This window comes from Tachypleus tridentatus, chromosome 13 (genome assembly GCF_004210375.1).
Source record: "Tachypleus tridentatus isolate NWPU-2018 chromosome 13, ASM421037v1, whole genome shotgun sequence".
In the NCBI taxonomy this organism is placed as follows: Eukaryota; Metazoa; Arthropoda; class Merostomata; order Xiphosura; family Limulidae; genus Tachypleus; species Tachypleus tridentatus.
This window is the reverse complement of record NC_134837.1, coordinates 81291821-81307182: the sequence shown is the minus strand read 5'-3', so window position 1 is coordinate 81307182 and position 15362 is coordinate 81291821. Positions and strand designations below refer to the sequence as shown.

Below are 15362 nucleotides of genomic sequence, written 5' to 3'. Positions count from 1 at the left end.
ACAAAGCAAGCATGTTGCAGCTCAGAGTAGTGCATAGGTAATGTAATCCAATAAGGTAGTGGGAGCCCCATGTTCCCAGGCTGATTTACAATTTATAATGGTGTGAAAAGTAGTTATACACAGTTGACAGGGCAATAAAACAATAAAATTTAATTACAAACAGATGTATAGGATTACAAGTTTAAAGTTACTTAGAATAAATTAATGTAGTTTCACACTACATATGATGTCATTCTAGAAAAAGGTAATTTTAATTTATTTTGCTTTTGAGGTGAAGGTTTACGAGGTCAATTAAAGTTACCAACCTTTTAGAGTGAGATTAGAGAAAATAACAGATAAAATACAAAGTTAAGTTTTACTGAAAACAAACATTGGAAATGTATTTTGAAGGTTTTAAGAGATTACACAAATGAAATTCAGAATTTTTGAAAAAAAGAAAAGTATTTTTAATCTTAAGAACAAAATCACTTTTCACATGGATTATTCCCATCAAACATTCAATATATTTGTGGTCAAGTGTTTTAGTTTATTAAAAATATTTCATTGAAAATATGAATTTTTTTTGTATGTGAAAGAGTACCAATTTTGTGAATGAAGATATATACATATAACATGAAAGTTAGGAAGAAGTATCAAATCTATAAAGACTTTAAACTAATACAAAGATGTCATGAGATAAATTAACTGAGCCCTTGTGGATGGAGTTAAATACTGAAGTACATACACTTTCACGGTTACCTACTGATCACAAGGTTGGTTACACAAGTGACAATCCTTAATCACTTAAAAGTGGTTATCTATTAAATAACCTAAAAGTCAAGTAAATTACTATGAAATGTACCAATAAACAAATCCCAAAGCAAAATCATTATAATAGTTGTCAAAGTTCTAGCAATCAATCCATTGTACAAGAATGAAAAAAATAATTTTGATTCTTATCCTTTCACAATTTCCTTGGAAAATGTAGGAGCTTTTAAGATGAGTAATTTGTCACAAACCAAAAATATAATTTGATGCATTTTTACAGACTGTAGAAACAATTCTGAATATTAGAGGAGGAAATTCAAAAACATCTCAGCTTAATTGCTTTTAAGTCTTTAAACACTAGTCAGCTATAAATTAGTAAAAACTAAATAGAGCTTCAAATCACAAACAATACCTACAAGAGCTTTTAGTACAATACAGATGTAATAATCAGTAATGTCAATATTCAAGGACTAAAAAGAAACCTTTTCCTGTTCATTATTGTTGAAACTCAAAAGTTGATTATCATATACATTAAAGCACTTTGATTCCAGCAATATGTAAACAAATTCTCTCAAGAACCGTTAAAATAGCCAATAACAATTTGTTTGCCAGTAAGCTTGAAAAAATTCCTCAAAGAAAATAGATATTTAACACCAATTAATAATAATAATAAAAACTTTCAATTCATTTACTTGTTAGAATAGGAAAATGTATTCACTTCAATTAAGTAAAAATTTGTAATACTTGGCCAGAGTTTCACAGTTATCAACCTAATGGAATTTTCTCTTGAGAATGCCACAATCATGCTACAGAATATGACCCAAAAGCATTTTATTGTTTCATTTTCAAAACTAAATAAAAGAAAAGCCTAAAAAAAAAAAACTCTCTCTCTACACACACATCTGTTTCAAGTGTTTAGAATTATTGGAAAATACTTTCCCCACCCTTTTGCAATGGGTCACAGGTCAAAAGCCAAGTCATCACATTTGTTATCATGCATTTAAAATTGTATTTAACCATTATTTTACGAATTTACGTCAATAAGTTTGGAATGAAATTTTAGATTATAACACAAACTTTAATGTAAGTTAATTTGTTAAAAGTAAAGTTTAAAAAAACACATCTAAACAGATTTTAGTAAGTCGTGGTATATTGAATGTAGCAGTATTTACAATTAGATGTTTGTAATGTCAAAATACTAAGTCTGTAGTTTTATACAAATTAGGAACTCAAATTACTAATATTACCAAGCTAAAACATCAAATTAGAGCCTCATATCTTTCTATTTTGCTGAAATATGACTTATGTACTGAATCATATACTGTGATTCTGTTCAACCCTCCATTTTTTGAAATGGTCCCTTATATACTCTTACTACAGCATATGACACATGAATAACCAATCAACAACTTAGAATGTCCTCAGAGTGGTTTTATCAGCTATGTTATTCTTTGAAAAAGCTACCCCATTCTTTCAATACAAGTTTCCAAGGAGGTAGGTTGTGTCTTTAGTTTGCTTGTAGTTTCATATGCTTTTACAATCGAAATACATCTTAGTTGCTACAATTAATAAATTATAGTGGAAATCTATGGAATCAGCATCATTATTTATGATGTTTTGGTTATTCCATTATGTGCATGTCTGTGTGTACAACCATATATAACAATTGAAATGCAACTGTATATTACAAAACAGTACATACTAAAACACAGCCAAGACAGGGAAGGCTAAAGGTCAGTTTTATATTACGCATCAATGCAAGTTATGTAATGTTAGCTAGACTTGACTGGAAGGTCAGTATAATAAAAAATATTAAATATATATATGTAAACTTAATAGCTTTAGGAGACTTAGTTACTTAGACTAAACATTTGTATTTTTGTAGGTTACAACACGTTGTTCTTGTAGCACAAAAAAAGCCTAATATTTTTCAATGATGTTTATGAGGTTGGTCAAGCAACAGAATCTACACAGTTAGAGTACAGAAAATGTCTCACTGAAAACAAATGTTTGAAATGTATTTAGGATGATTTAGAGATAAAGAAAATAATATTTGAGATTTTTGGGATAAGAATAATTTTTTGATCATTACATGAAATCACTTTGCACTCACACTAGTATCAAAACAGACTATTTTCAAAAACAAATTTTTAGTAAAAATATTTCACTAAAAAAATGACTTTTTTTCCAAAACACTTGTAATCATTACTGAATATCTACCAAAGTTATAGTGCAAACACATTAAGTGTGCAAACGTGTAGATGAATTCATATACATTACACCGAGCCCATCAAGAAAGGGTTAAAATAAAAATTCAAGGTGGTATTGCATGTTTAAAAAATGTATAGAATAAAGTTCAGTCTCATATGTTAAATTTAAACTTGACACAAGATGGACCATCAAAAAGAAAGAGTACAGACAAATCACTATAATCTAAATGAATACATCCACAGCAGAAATTTATAATTAGAGATCTGAAAACATAGTAATTAAAAAAGTGTTATTACTGATTTAGCAAAAATTTTATTTAATTTTTCAGGTTTTTTTGTATTTTAAACTGAATTGCACCTCACTCAACATGATGAATAAATGAACTCAGAGAATCCAAGTTAAAAAATAGCCACCTTTCATTTAGAACTGATGACCAGAAGGACAATTAGACAGCACCTGCCACTTATACAGCACATCTTAATCAATGGAACTGACTGTCACAGTTATAAAACAGCCACCATAGCTTAAAACATGGACGTTCAATAGCATATTGTGACTATTCTGCACACTAGCAGTAATCACTAAGTCATGACTGACTCATGATGCAAGTCATCGCAGCAATATCACTTCTCAGTAAAATATACAATAACCATTAAATATTACTCTGTTGCCTCACTAAACTTTTAACAGAAAACAAAATATAGTAATCAAGTTTTCAAACATTTTAATTCCAATTCATTTTCTTCATTCCAAAAAATAACTTTTCTGATTAGAATGCTAACTACTTTCACACCAATAATTTAAAAACATCTTTACAGCCAATTCAAGGAATGCATTCAAAAATATTTGTTGTTTGTAAATAAGTATCTTTATTCAAAATTGTTCACATATACATCAAAGGTTTAGAAACTTACCTGTGTAGTGACAACTGAGACTGCAGGACTGACTTGATTACCAGAGATCTCTTGAGCAACACTTCCAGGAGATGGCTGAGTAGTGACAATGGTGAGCACTTTCTGTGTAGCTCCAGACTTTGCTTTCAATGTGATTGCATGACTTCCTGTTGGCAAAATTCCTTGTGCAGGAACAGCTATTAACTGAGAGCCACCTGACTGGCCAGCAGTAAGCTGAATTACAGAACAGGAATAAAGTTATAAGCTCGTAACAACTGTGCACAAATGTATACTGAAAAATCATCATTAGATTAATTAAGCTTCACAGGGAAGTATAGAACACAGTTTTACACACATTAATGTGTAAAAGACATACAATGATGAATGTTTTGGATAAGAAGTGAATTAATATGATCTAATAAACTGATATATGACACAAACGTGGAAAAACAGAGGTAAGTCATCCTCAAATGTTTATCTACCTGTGGCTTGCAAACCCAGAAAACGTGTAAAGATGTCTATTCATTTTAGAAACTTTAAACATGAGTGTTAGAAATAAGCATAACAGAATACAGGTATTAAAATTGGTGATTTGAGTAAGATTATGTATCTATGATATCAATAGTTGATAAAATCTTGAATTTCATATACATAACTTCAGCTTGAACAAAACTAGAAATATGTTTCATGAAATGTGGAACAGGAATTAAACAGCTTACCAAAACACATGTAGTGGGTAAACTACCATTTTCAGTTCATCAACATAAAATATTAAAGAATTGTTTTTCTTTATTGCTAAACACATAACCAAGAAAAACAAAAGAGAGCAGTGACAAAATTACTTTCAAATCTATATCAGCTGCTGGGATATAGGAAATATGAAGTTTATTTTTAAAACTGATCACCTATGATACAAGTCTTTAGTTGTATACATTCTATTTTTTCTTTATACTAAGTAGCATAAAGTCAATGAAGTGATCAAAATTTCTATACCCTTTATGTATCACAATGTCACTGGAAAAAGAAAAATTGATATATATTTCTGTATTTTATTACTATTTTTGTTAAATATCTAAATGCTTAATTTTAATTACCAAAAAGAATTACCTGAACTGTGCTGGGGCCACTTTTAGCAGGTAGTGCAACTGTTGCTGTCTTTGTTCCACTTTGCGGAACAGAAGTTGGCATGGTGATTGTGATAGGAGATGTAACTGTTGATGTTCCTTGAACTCCTGGATATTTAAAATCATATCAGAAATTTAATTAATTATCTCTAACATCACATTTACATTGAACAAATTTGGAAGCAAATCAAATGGTTTTGAAGCTTCAAAATATTTGAAAAGCATTAATTCACTACTTTAAACACTTGAATTAATCACGCTAATTTTATAATTAATTCCTTAAAGTCTTAGCATGTCTGTGTAATGCCTTACATTTGGATAGATGGTCCATATGCAAGAGGAATTGGTAAGAAAAAAACAAAACAAACACCCTCTGCTTATAGTCTAACAACTTAATATAGTTTTTGGATGTGACACAATATTCAATATAATTAAACTGGAACTGGATTACACTTGAACAGAAAGAACAGATTTGGGATCTGAGGTTGTAAAATTCAGTTTAGTTTTGCAATCACTAAAGCCTTTTAAATCTGTAACTGCTATTCATACCCAGTTCCACTAATCACAACAATCTGAGAGTTAGGAAGTTGCTAAAGTGAAACCATCTTGAAATTAGCAGAACTTGGAAATGCTGCTTTTCCTCTCACTGTAAGGTCTATTTCAATTTTTTAATAATAGGAAATTACCTACACACACAAACACATTTTGATCATACAAATTAACATCATATATTTAACTACCTGATATATTTGATGTTCTAAAATTCTAGAATTAAAAGACACCTTCAATGGAAAAGTTTTGTACATACTCTTTTGTGTGCATGCACATGTATTCTTTTATATAAAAGAGATTTAATATAGTATTAAAAATATACCACAAAGACATCAATAAAAGAAATTACTCCAATCATCTGCATAATAAATAAACTGTGCTTTTATCCATTTTTATAAAAATTCCTTTGCTATATTTTATATTCTTCCAAGATGTATACATTTTGATAATTTGACATACAAACATGAAATAAAACTGAAAAATTTGCCTTTCATAATTTTTCTTCAATTACATATTTACATGTCTAATCAGATAAAAAGTAACAAGACATTATCATTAAGTTAAAAAAAAAACAATCTCACTAACACGAACATTATATCCAACAACAACAACAACAACAAAAAAGAGTTTAGTGTGACTGCAAGGCAAAGAAACATGTTATGTAAAAATGTAGGTTAACACACTCAAGGAAGTGATATCTTTTTGGGTCAAGAAAGCATAGGCTACCTAAAATTTAATTAATGGTCTTCTGGTGGCTAGTTAACAACATATCCAAATCTGAAATAAATAATCTTGTAAGCACAATGCCATATACACAATAATACTTTATTTGTGTGGTATAACACTGCATTAACTAACCAAAAGTATCTTAGAATGTTACTTAAAGCTTAGTTTAGTTATAAAATAAATAAAGTGTAATAAAATGCTTAACTCATGGATCAAACTAAATTTGTAAAATAAAAATTTATAAAATCCTAAAAACAAGTTAACAAAAACCCAAGAAACTGATAAAAGTGTATTAAAATACCCTCAAAATATTATCAGTGCTTAATTATGAAGTACTTGACTAAAAAATCAATTGATCAACTAATACCTCCTAATAATTAAACACTAACTAAAAATAAGGCTTGTATGTATGTGCAAACACCATTTCTCTGAAATAGCAAGAGCAAAAAACTGACATTTTTATCATATAGTTAAAAAGAAATATTGATTTCAACTGTTCAAAATACCATCTTTATATTTTGTAACTATTTAGTTTGTGTTTATTCCTCCAAATCATGTTTCAGCATTTTCAGTTTAAGTCAAAAAATATATTTCTGTGTCTTCTAGTTAACCAACTATAAATTTATTTGAGTCCAAATTTATTGCATCATTCAGGAGAGTGTTTTGAACTTTGAACTTATAATGGAATGGAGTATAAATCTGATATCAGAACTAGGAGACTATACTTGATCTACTACAAAGCAACAGTTGTATTACGTTTTTGAGAACAGTAAATCTGGATGTAAACAAGGGTAACATAGTTTTATCAAGTTTTAAAATACTTTTAATTTATGAAAGGACAAGAATTTTGAAGTTTCCAGTGATGGTAATATTTTGTTCTCGATACTATGCTCAAGCAAACTATAAAATAATAAGATTTAATAAAAGTTATCTTGACTAAAAGCATTGTTGGCAAAAATAACAATGATAACAACACTAATAGAGTTGTTTTGTGTGTTTGGTCAGTTATGTGTGTATAATTTGAGGCAGAATATAAACTGCATAAGAAGGTAAAATAAAGTATGGAAATGCATATTTTAATGAATATTTGAATATTATACAAGTTAAAATTGACTGGATACATATGATGCAACTTCCTGATTAAAACTGAAAAAGTAATATACACAAATATTTTATTTTTCAAAACAGTTTGACAACAGAAATAAAGATTATCAGTGATACCCTTCTGGTTGTGAAAGGGTTAACAAAAGTATTTTATGATGTGGCACTTTTTTTTATATTTACTGTATGTTCATCTCTCATATACATCTTCCAAATACTAAGCAGTATTTAAAGCATTCAAATTTTGCAGTATGAAACATAAATATACAAACATATACACACATATGTATTCTGATTTAATACCATAAAAGTGGAACCTTATTTAACACTGGGAAGAAATCAACAAATTAGATAAATCCTGGATACTATAAAAGAGTCAGCTTAGAATGAAGCCATGGGCTAACCTGCAGAAGATGAAGCAGTAGTAAGAATGGTAATAGCTTGCTGACCAGCATTAATTCCAGCTGAGGAAACCACAATCATCTTTATTCCTCCTGAGGTATTCACTGTATTCAGCTGAGCCCCAGACAAGACTGGAAGCACATTAACTGTGGATGTCCCTGATCGAGCTAAAAATGTGACAAAAATTTAAAAGCAGTGTTAAGGTACTGTTAAGTTTCTTATTTAATTTTAGTTTATATAAATTTATATTACATTGTATTTTCAGATAATTTATCTTATGTTACTGTGTAATATATTTGAAAGCTTATTTTTTAAGTTAATTAAACAATTATGTAAAGATTAGAAAACATTCAAAAGACATCTGATTAGGTCATTACTTTTCAGTCTAATATAGTAAATAATAATAAGTTAAAAGAAGCATATAACAGATTTTATGCAAAGTGTTTTTTACAAGTGTAAATTTTCTTTTGGTCACATGTTTAAACATACTAGTTTAAGGACTGTTAAAAATATAAGACTACATTTTCTATATAGCAGCATCTTTCAGCATCTCATATTGCTTCTGCACAATCAAATAAAACAATTATTACAACAAACCTCTGCCAGCTTCAGCAGTAGAAACTCCTGCTGTCACTGTTTTTAGCTGTGCATGAGTAGTAACTACTATGATTTGAGATGAAGGTGAAGAGAGTTTTGGTACAGTGGTCAGTATCTTAGCTGGTGTTCCTGGCTGACTTCCTTTAGGTGCTGCAATGACAATGGTCTGTTTTGGTACATTACCAGTGGTTGTTGAACCTAATGGTACTGCACTTCCAGGTTTGGCAACAGACAGAACATTTGATGGCAGTGTGCGAATAATGGTGTTTAACATCTTCTGAGTTTGAATTGTTCCCTGAAAATCAAATCAAATGTGGTAAGGTTTATACCAAGACAAAAACGTAAAATTCTAGAACTATCCATATTTTTAACTCCATGCAATTTGTTTTGGTACAATAAAGTCTAATTCTTCCAGCTCAAAACTTACTCATTGAATACTAGCCATTTTTAAGTAAAGATTAAAAGTAATAATTAATTACATAACCATAATATTTCTTTCAAATATAATATAGAGTTCAATAATATTTCCTAACACCATTAAACTACCTGGGCATTGATACAAACCTCTAACTATAAATTAAGAGGTTTTTTTTTTTACTAATTTGAGTACAAAGTGATTTGATTTATCCTAATTAGCTTTATATTTGTAACAGTATGCATCTGTTTATACTTAAATTTTGTTTTATTGTCCTTTAATCCCTGTCCAGAAGAATATTAAAATACATGAAAAATTATATCATAATACAAACACATGATACAGCAAAATATACTGTTAATTTTGTTTTTTTAGTAGAACTTTATATTTTATTTCTTCAAACAAAAGAAAATCAAAATCAAATCTAAGCTACCTCATTTAATTTGCATGAAACTGTGATAATGGACTATACAGAAAAGAACTGCTACAAGACATACACTAGATGTGATAAATTAATGTATGATATGTTGTCTTTTTAACAGTTGAGATCTTACTAACAAAAAAAGTAAGTGGTAAAAGCTATCCATGTGTCTCAGGTTACTTAATCAAGAAGGGTTTTCATCTGGAAAAGTAACACAAGCGACCTGTACACAAACTGCTTCCATGCCATTTTCTGCAAGAGAAGATCAACTGAAAAAAACCATATGAATAGTACCTAAAACCAGGATAAAACAGCAATACATGGTGAAACTTGATGAAGCATGTATAACTTGGGAAAGAAAGAAAGATGTCTTATGCTCTTCTCTACCAACTGATAGGTGAAATAAATTTCAAAAACTTTCACATGGCATATTTCAGATATCTCAAAATATTTTTCAATCTATCCATGTTCATCATTGGCTAATGCACCAGTAGCATGTTAAGGACCCTTCATACCACAAAGAAATACTAGCTTTGTTCAGAAATGAGAAAAAAAAGGTATGGGTTTGACAAAATTTGGTTTTTAGTTATATCTCCATTCAACTATTGGTATACCTGAAGCAAGTGGAGAATGAAATGGGCAGTTATGCTATTTCAAACAAAAATATACCAGCCAAGTCACCAAAAACAGTACCAATGGGTTTCTTTGTAACTGAACTTTTGAAACAGGCATTGAGAAATCAGTTTCTTACACTAGATGGATTACATAGTGTCTGATAGAATGAGTTGTGTACATTGGACGCAACTATCTTATGATGGAGTCTTTAGCTATGGAAACTACTCTGTATGGCTATTGTCAAGATGGGCTGCAATGATGTAGTGAGGACCCAAGTTTTTAATATAGTGTACTGAAACCCTACTTCTAAGTGTCAGTTCTTCAACACTTAACTAGTAGCAAGTTAATAAACTGTTACTACAATAAGCATACCTTAACAAACCAAGTAATGTAACACTAGCTTGTTTCATTTCAATAACAATCTATTTAATATACAAGAAATTCTTACATTAATTGTAATTATCTATTCAGTTGGCATTTTATATTTAAATATACTAATTTAAAAATAAAAGCAACATTTATTTAAATTTACTTCCAAAATAACTACATTATTTACTACCAAGGTCTACAAAAAAATGTGAAGAAAAATTTGGAATTTTTACTATTACTTTAACAAATAATCCACATCAATACAAGTGAGGCTGTTAAGAAGGAAATTAATACCTGTGGTGAAACGGATGAAATTCCAAGAATTGTAGGCTGTGGTGTCCCAGCTTGTGTAGTGATAACTGCAGTCCGTGGCTTACCAACAATACCACCAGCTTGTGTTGTCACTAACTTCACAATAGTGGCTCCTTGAGGAATACTTGTCTTTGTCTAGAATAAATAAGGCTTAAGTTTTAATTACAACTACATAGTTACTCCTTCTCCTTTTTTGAAGACAAATATTTCATTTTTAATTATTAAGTAGTAAAGCAACTTGTGAAACTTTATCAATTACAATTACTTTTAACAAAAATAACAAGATCATAATTTACTTAAATCTGATTTTGTGTACTTTTGCTTTTGAAATATCTTCTTTTTCTAAATAAAAAATAAATATTCTATGAAATTACAAGAAACTTTGATTTACTAACAGATTTGGAATTTATTTTATCTAACTAGAAAATGAAATTCTAATATTTAAATATTTGGTTTAACACTGCTGGGAGTTACTAATTAACAGGGATGAACATTTTTCTTCTTTTAGAAAACACTTATCAGCTGCAGTACTTATACCCACGTGACATTTTGAAAAACTTGGAGAGGTTTATCAACATATGTAAAACAAAATATACTGAAACATAAGCTAGTCTAAAACAAATGCATTAAATGAACAACAGGTAAAAATTTAAGAAATTTTAAGTCAAGAATGTCAACACAAATGCAAGTAGGTTTGGGTCAGTGGTTTTTTTTAACTGATTTTGCACTGAATCCTACTTTCCTTAGGTAAAAACAAAACTATACAGAACAAAATGTATGAAATATTTCATGGTTTGTTTACTGGCTGTTTAAACACTAATTTGTTCTGACAGTTTCAGGGAAGTATACAATTCCATTTGGAATATACAATGGATTTTGTTCATATTTCAACTTTTGTGAAAAACTTCGAGTTGCTACAGTACTTCATCTTATGCAGAACATTTTTTATCTGCTAGCAAGATCGTTTATAAAATTAATACAAGCAACTTATGACAGGTGTACGAGATTTATTGCTGAATCTTTAAAATCTGCAGGGTTAACTACTGTAGGCATTGATCTAAGCTTCCTGGCAACTATTACTGCCTAATCATTAATGCATTTTCTCTTTTCATAATATTTTCTGTAAATGTCCAAAAGGTTGAAAAATATTTACTTTTGCCCATTAACCTGTGGTTTGTTTGATGCATCACTCATAGAATGGTTTTATATTTAAATTCATATTTTGGTTATGTTTTATTAACAAGCTTTATCATCATTAAACTCCTGATATCATTACTTTTATTTCTCTTGATTCTACTAAAGTCACTTTTAATTGGATATATACTTGAGGGAAACCCATTTTTCTTGTGGTTAATAAGCAGTTATTAAGCTAGTCTTTCCCTTAAGAAATTAGAAATGGTTTATCAAGAAAATTATTATAACTACTGTAAGAAAAATACCAAAAACAATAAAAAAGTTACATAACTGAGGAGCCAAGGCTTATTCTGTTCTTTTTAATCTGTTCCTGACATGTCTATCTACATATGGGCAGGGGTTACAAATCACTATTTCTTAAAAAACTTGTTTGTTTAATCCTCTCATTACAGCTAGGTCATGCACATGTCATGACCTTTTACACAATTACATTCAAAAATTAAACTTATTATCAAACACATACGTGATAAATCAACTTTTAATATCATACAAGTTTTAGTTCTTAATTTTTTAAAGGAAATATTTAAATGTTGCCTATAGCTATTTTCAAAATTAAGCTTTACTAGTAACTGTTCATATCACATATTATGACATCATAATATAGGTTGTAACCAAGGGCTGAAGTAATAAAACCATTAGCAGAGAAAGAAATAATGTGAGAAACAATACATGGATAACTGTATACATTAACACTTTCACTGCTGCATAATAACTATAAATAAAGTTAAACAATTAAGAGGTGTCAAGAAGTAGTCACAGTGTACCAAATTCATACGTAACAAGAGAAATTTGGCTTTGAAACGGAATTGTACGAGACCCGTCAGTCTGTCATGCAGTCCATTACTAAAAGTTGGTTGTGACCCACTAGTGAGGCAAAGAGCAGTAAAAATGTTAACTTTTTCAATATGTACTTGGCCAATTTTATCAACCATATGACCTCTTTGTACTCATTTAAAGCCTTTATAAATTATATTATTGTTTTGATTTAGTGTGTATACCTTCATACAGTTTGGCAGTCTTTTAGTAAACATTAGTTATAAACAATCAAAGAATAAGTCGTTCACATATAAAAGGCCATTTTATGGCAAAGTATTTTAAATAAAATAAAGATTTGTCCATGAATACATAGTATTTGTTTAGAATAGTCCATGTGCAAAGTGATTTATGTTAAGATAAAAACTTTCATCTCAAAATTCTCAAATTTCATTTGCATATTCTTCTAAAACCTCTTAAATATATAATCAACTGTATATTTTATCTATTCTAATTCTATACAAGGTTGGTAAATTTGACCAACCTCATAACCATCCAATATAAATCCACTGAAATAAATCAAATTATGTTTTTTTTTCTCCCTAGAATGACTTTAAATTGTACCATGAAATTATATTTGTTTATCCTAAATTGATTTAAACCCAGTACAGTATACATCTATTTATACTTAAATTCTGTTGCCTTCTGAAATATATGTCGAACTACCATTCAGACCATTATAACTTGTAAATTGCTTGGAAAACATGGAGATCATTTTATGCTACTGAATTATGTTACCCACAAGCTGATCTCATGCATATCTTATGAAACATTTTTATATTATTTATTTATTTTATCTATTCTAACCTTAAATAACCTAAAGAGATTCCTTTTATTACATTTTAGTTACTTTTATTATAATAAAGAATAAAACATGAAAAACAAAAAATAATTTACTAGTCTTCTGTTTATTTTTACTGCTGACTGTTGTTGATAATTAATTTTACTTATTTTTTTAACTAATAATAGTAATTCACTAAACTGTTATTTAATTAAATAATGCACCAAAGAACAAACTAACATGTCAAAAGTAGGCAATTTTCCCTAGCAATCTCAATTTTACTGGCTTTCTAACAACACAAGAGTTACAAATTCATCCAAGGTGGTCATTATCTTTCTTGTAATAACAGTGAAACTGACAGAGGGTTAACTAATAGTTTACAAGCAAGATTCCACAGAATTACATACAAGTTGAAATTAGTACTTTAGATGTTTTTAAAACCTGTGCTATGTAAAAGTTACAAAATTGTTGAACTAGTCACAATTATTTCAATTTTAAAATTTGACACAGGATTGTTCACAACATCTGAAAAGCATCCAATAGTACAAACAGGAGAATCTTACATAGTAAGATATCCTGAATTTGATGTTCAGGAATGGTGATAATACATAGAATAAGTGTGTGTGAGGATTAATAAACTCTTGTTGGGTCAGATTTTGTGCTTGGATTAAAAGAGCTTCATTTTGCTTTAATTTTATTACAATATTTATCTTTTCTTTTGAGAAAAGTCATTGTCATTTCTTTTTTGAATATATATATGTTCTTCAGTCAAACCTGATTACTGTACTTGATCAATAATAAATCACTAACCTGCAACTGTCCTTGAATGGTACCAGCCTTTCCTTGAATCAAACTTACTTTTGGCATCTGAATAAAGGGAAAAACAAAAGCTACTTTAAGTTTATTCTTTTCTGTTGTTATGATGTTTTCTATTTTAAAATGAAATTTTAAAAAATTCTGAAAATTTTTTGTACAGTAATCTCAAAGAGAAGCCTGGACTTACAGTTGCCACAGTAACGCCTTGTGGTGTTTTCACTAAAGTAACTATTTGTGGTTGGCTAGATGTAGCTCCTGACTTGTGAACTGTAATGATTTGTTTACCAGGAGTACCAGCTGCTGTCTTCAAGATAGTTGCATTTGCAGGGTTTGCAGTTCTTAATGACTGAGTACCTATTCAACAAATATTTAATATGCAATAACTTGGATTCAACAATTCATTATCACACTGCTTTAAGTGTACTGTGCACTTAAGACTATAATTACCTTTACAAGGAGCTTTCAAGAGTATAAAATTACACTGAATTATGTATTAACTATAACTGCTGAGCTACCATTTCCAACTGTTATGGGTATAAAGAAGCACTATACTTAGAACCTTTCACGATACTAAAATTGCACATTTTGCTTGTTCAAGAAGGAAAACCACATTCAAATTAACACAACTGTCACATACACATCTTTCCATACCTTACTTCTATTTTTTTAAATTACAATGAAAAATGAGCATATTGTTCTGCCACCTATGGCTAGTCATTATCATTAGAGTATCTTAGGTGTCTGTTACTTTGATAGCATTATAATTAGAACTGTTCTTAAACTTACACATTTTTACTCACCTTGCACATTCACTGCATTATTCCTTATACCTTGTGAAGTGAGAACAGATGGAGATACTACTCTTATGTTGCTAAGGGATGGGGTCGTCTGTGTCGTTGTCATAGTAATTTTTTGGGTGGCAGCTGCAGCTGCCGCTAGAGCTGCCATCCCACTCATGCTGGTGACTACTACAGCTGTTGTTACCTATACAAAGAAGGAGCATGGTTAATTATCTATCAAGAATAAATGTGGAATAAACGTAAAGTGTACAATAATGAATACTGTCAAACACTTATGGCAAAAGATACTTTTGCACATTATTAAGGAATGTTAAAACTTAAAACAGTTTATAATCCAAATTTAAGTTTTATTTTTTAATTTCAAAAGGAAATATGTATGCAAGTTCTCAATCCTCATCTTTCAAGGTCATGTGATACAACTCTGCTGTGAACTCTAATTGTTAGATTTTCTCTCATCCCTTACATAGCTTTTA

At 29.5% G+C, this 15362-nt stretch overlaps 1 protein-coding gene across 1 annotated transcript in view; it reads right to left on the bottom strand.

The window, feature by feature from the left end:
* The window catches only part of LOC143236197 (host cell factor 1-like), a 73879-nt gene that overhangs the window by 34497 nt on the left and 24020 nt on the right, over positions 1-15362 (bottom strand). The window contains 8 exon segments of the mRNA XM_076474489.1: positions 3873-4085; positions 4959-5083; positions 7759-7923; positions 8354-8648; positions 10468-10620; positions 14084-14140; positions 14277-14443; positions 14890-15073. Of these exon segments, the coding sequence (XP_076330604.1) occupies positions 3873-4085; positions 4959-5083; positions 7759-7923; positions 8354-8648; positions 10468-10620; positions 14084-14140; positions 14277-14443; positions 14890-15073 (1359 nt within the window).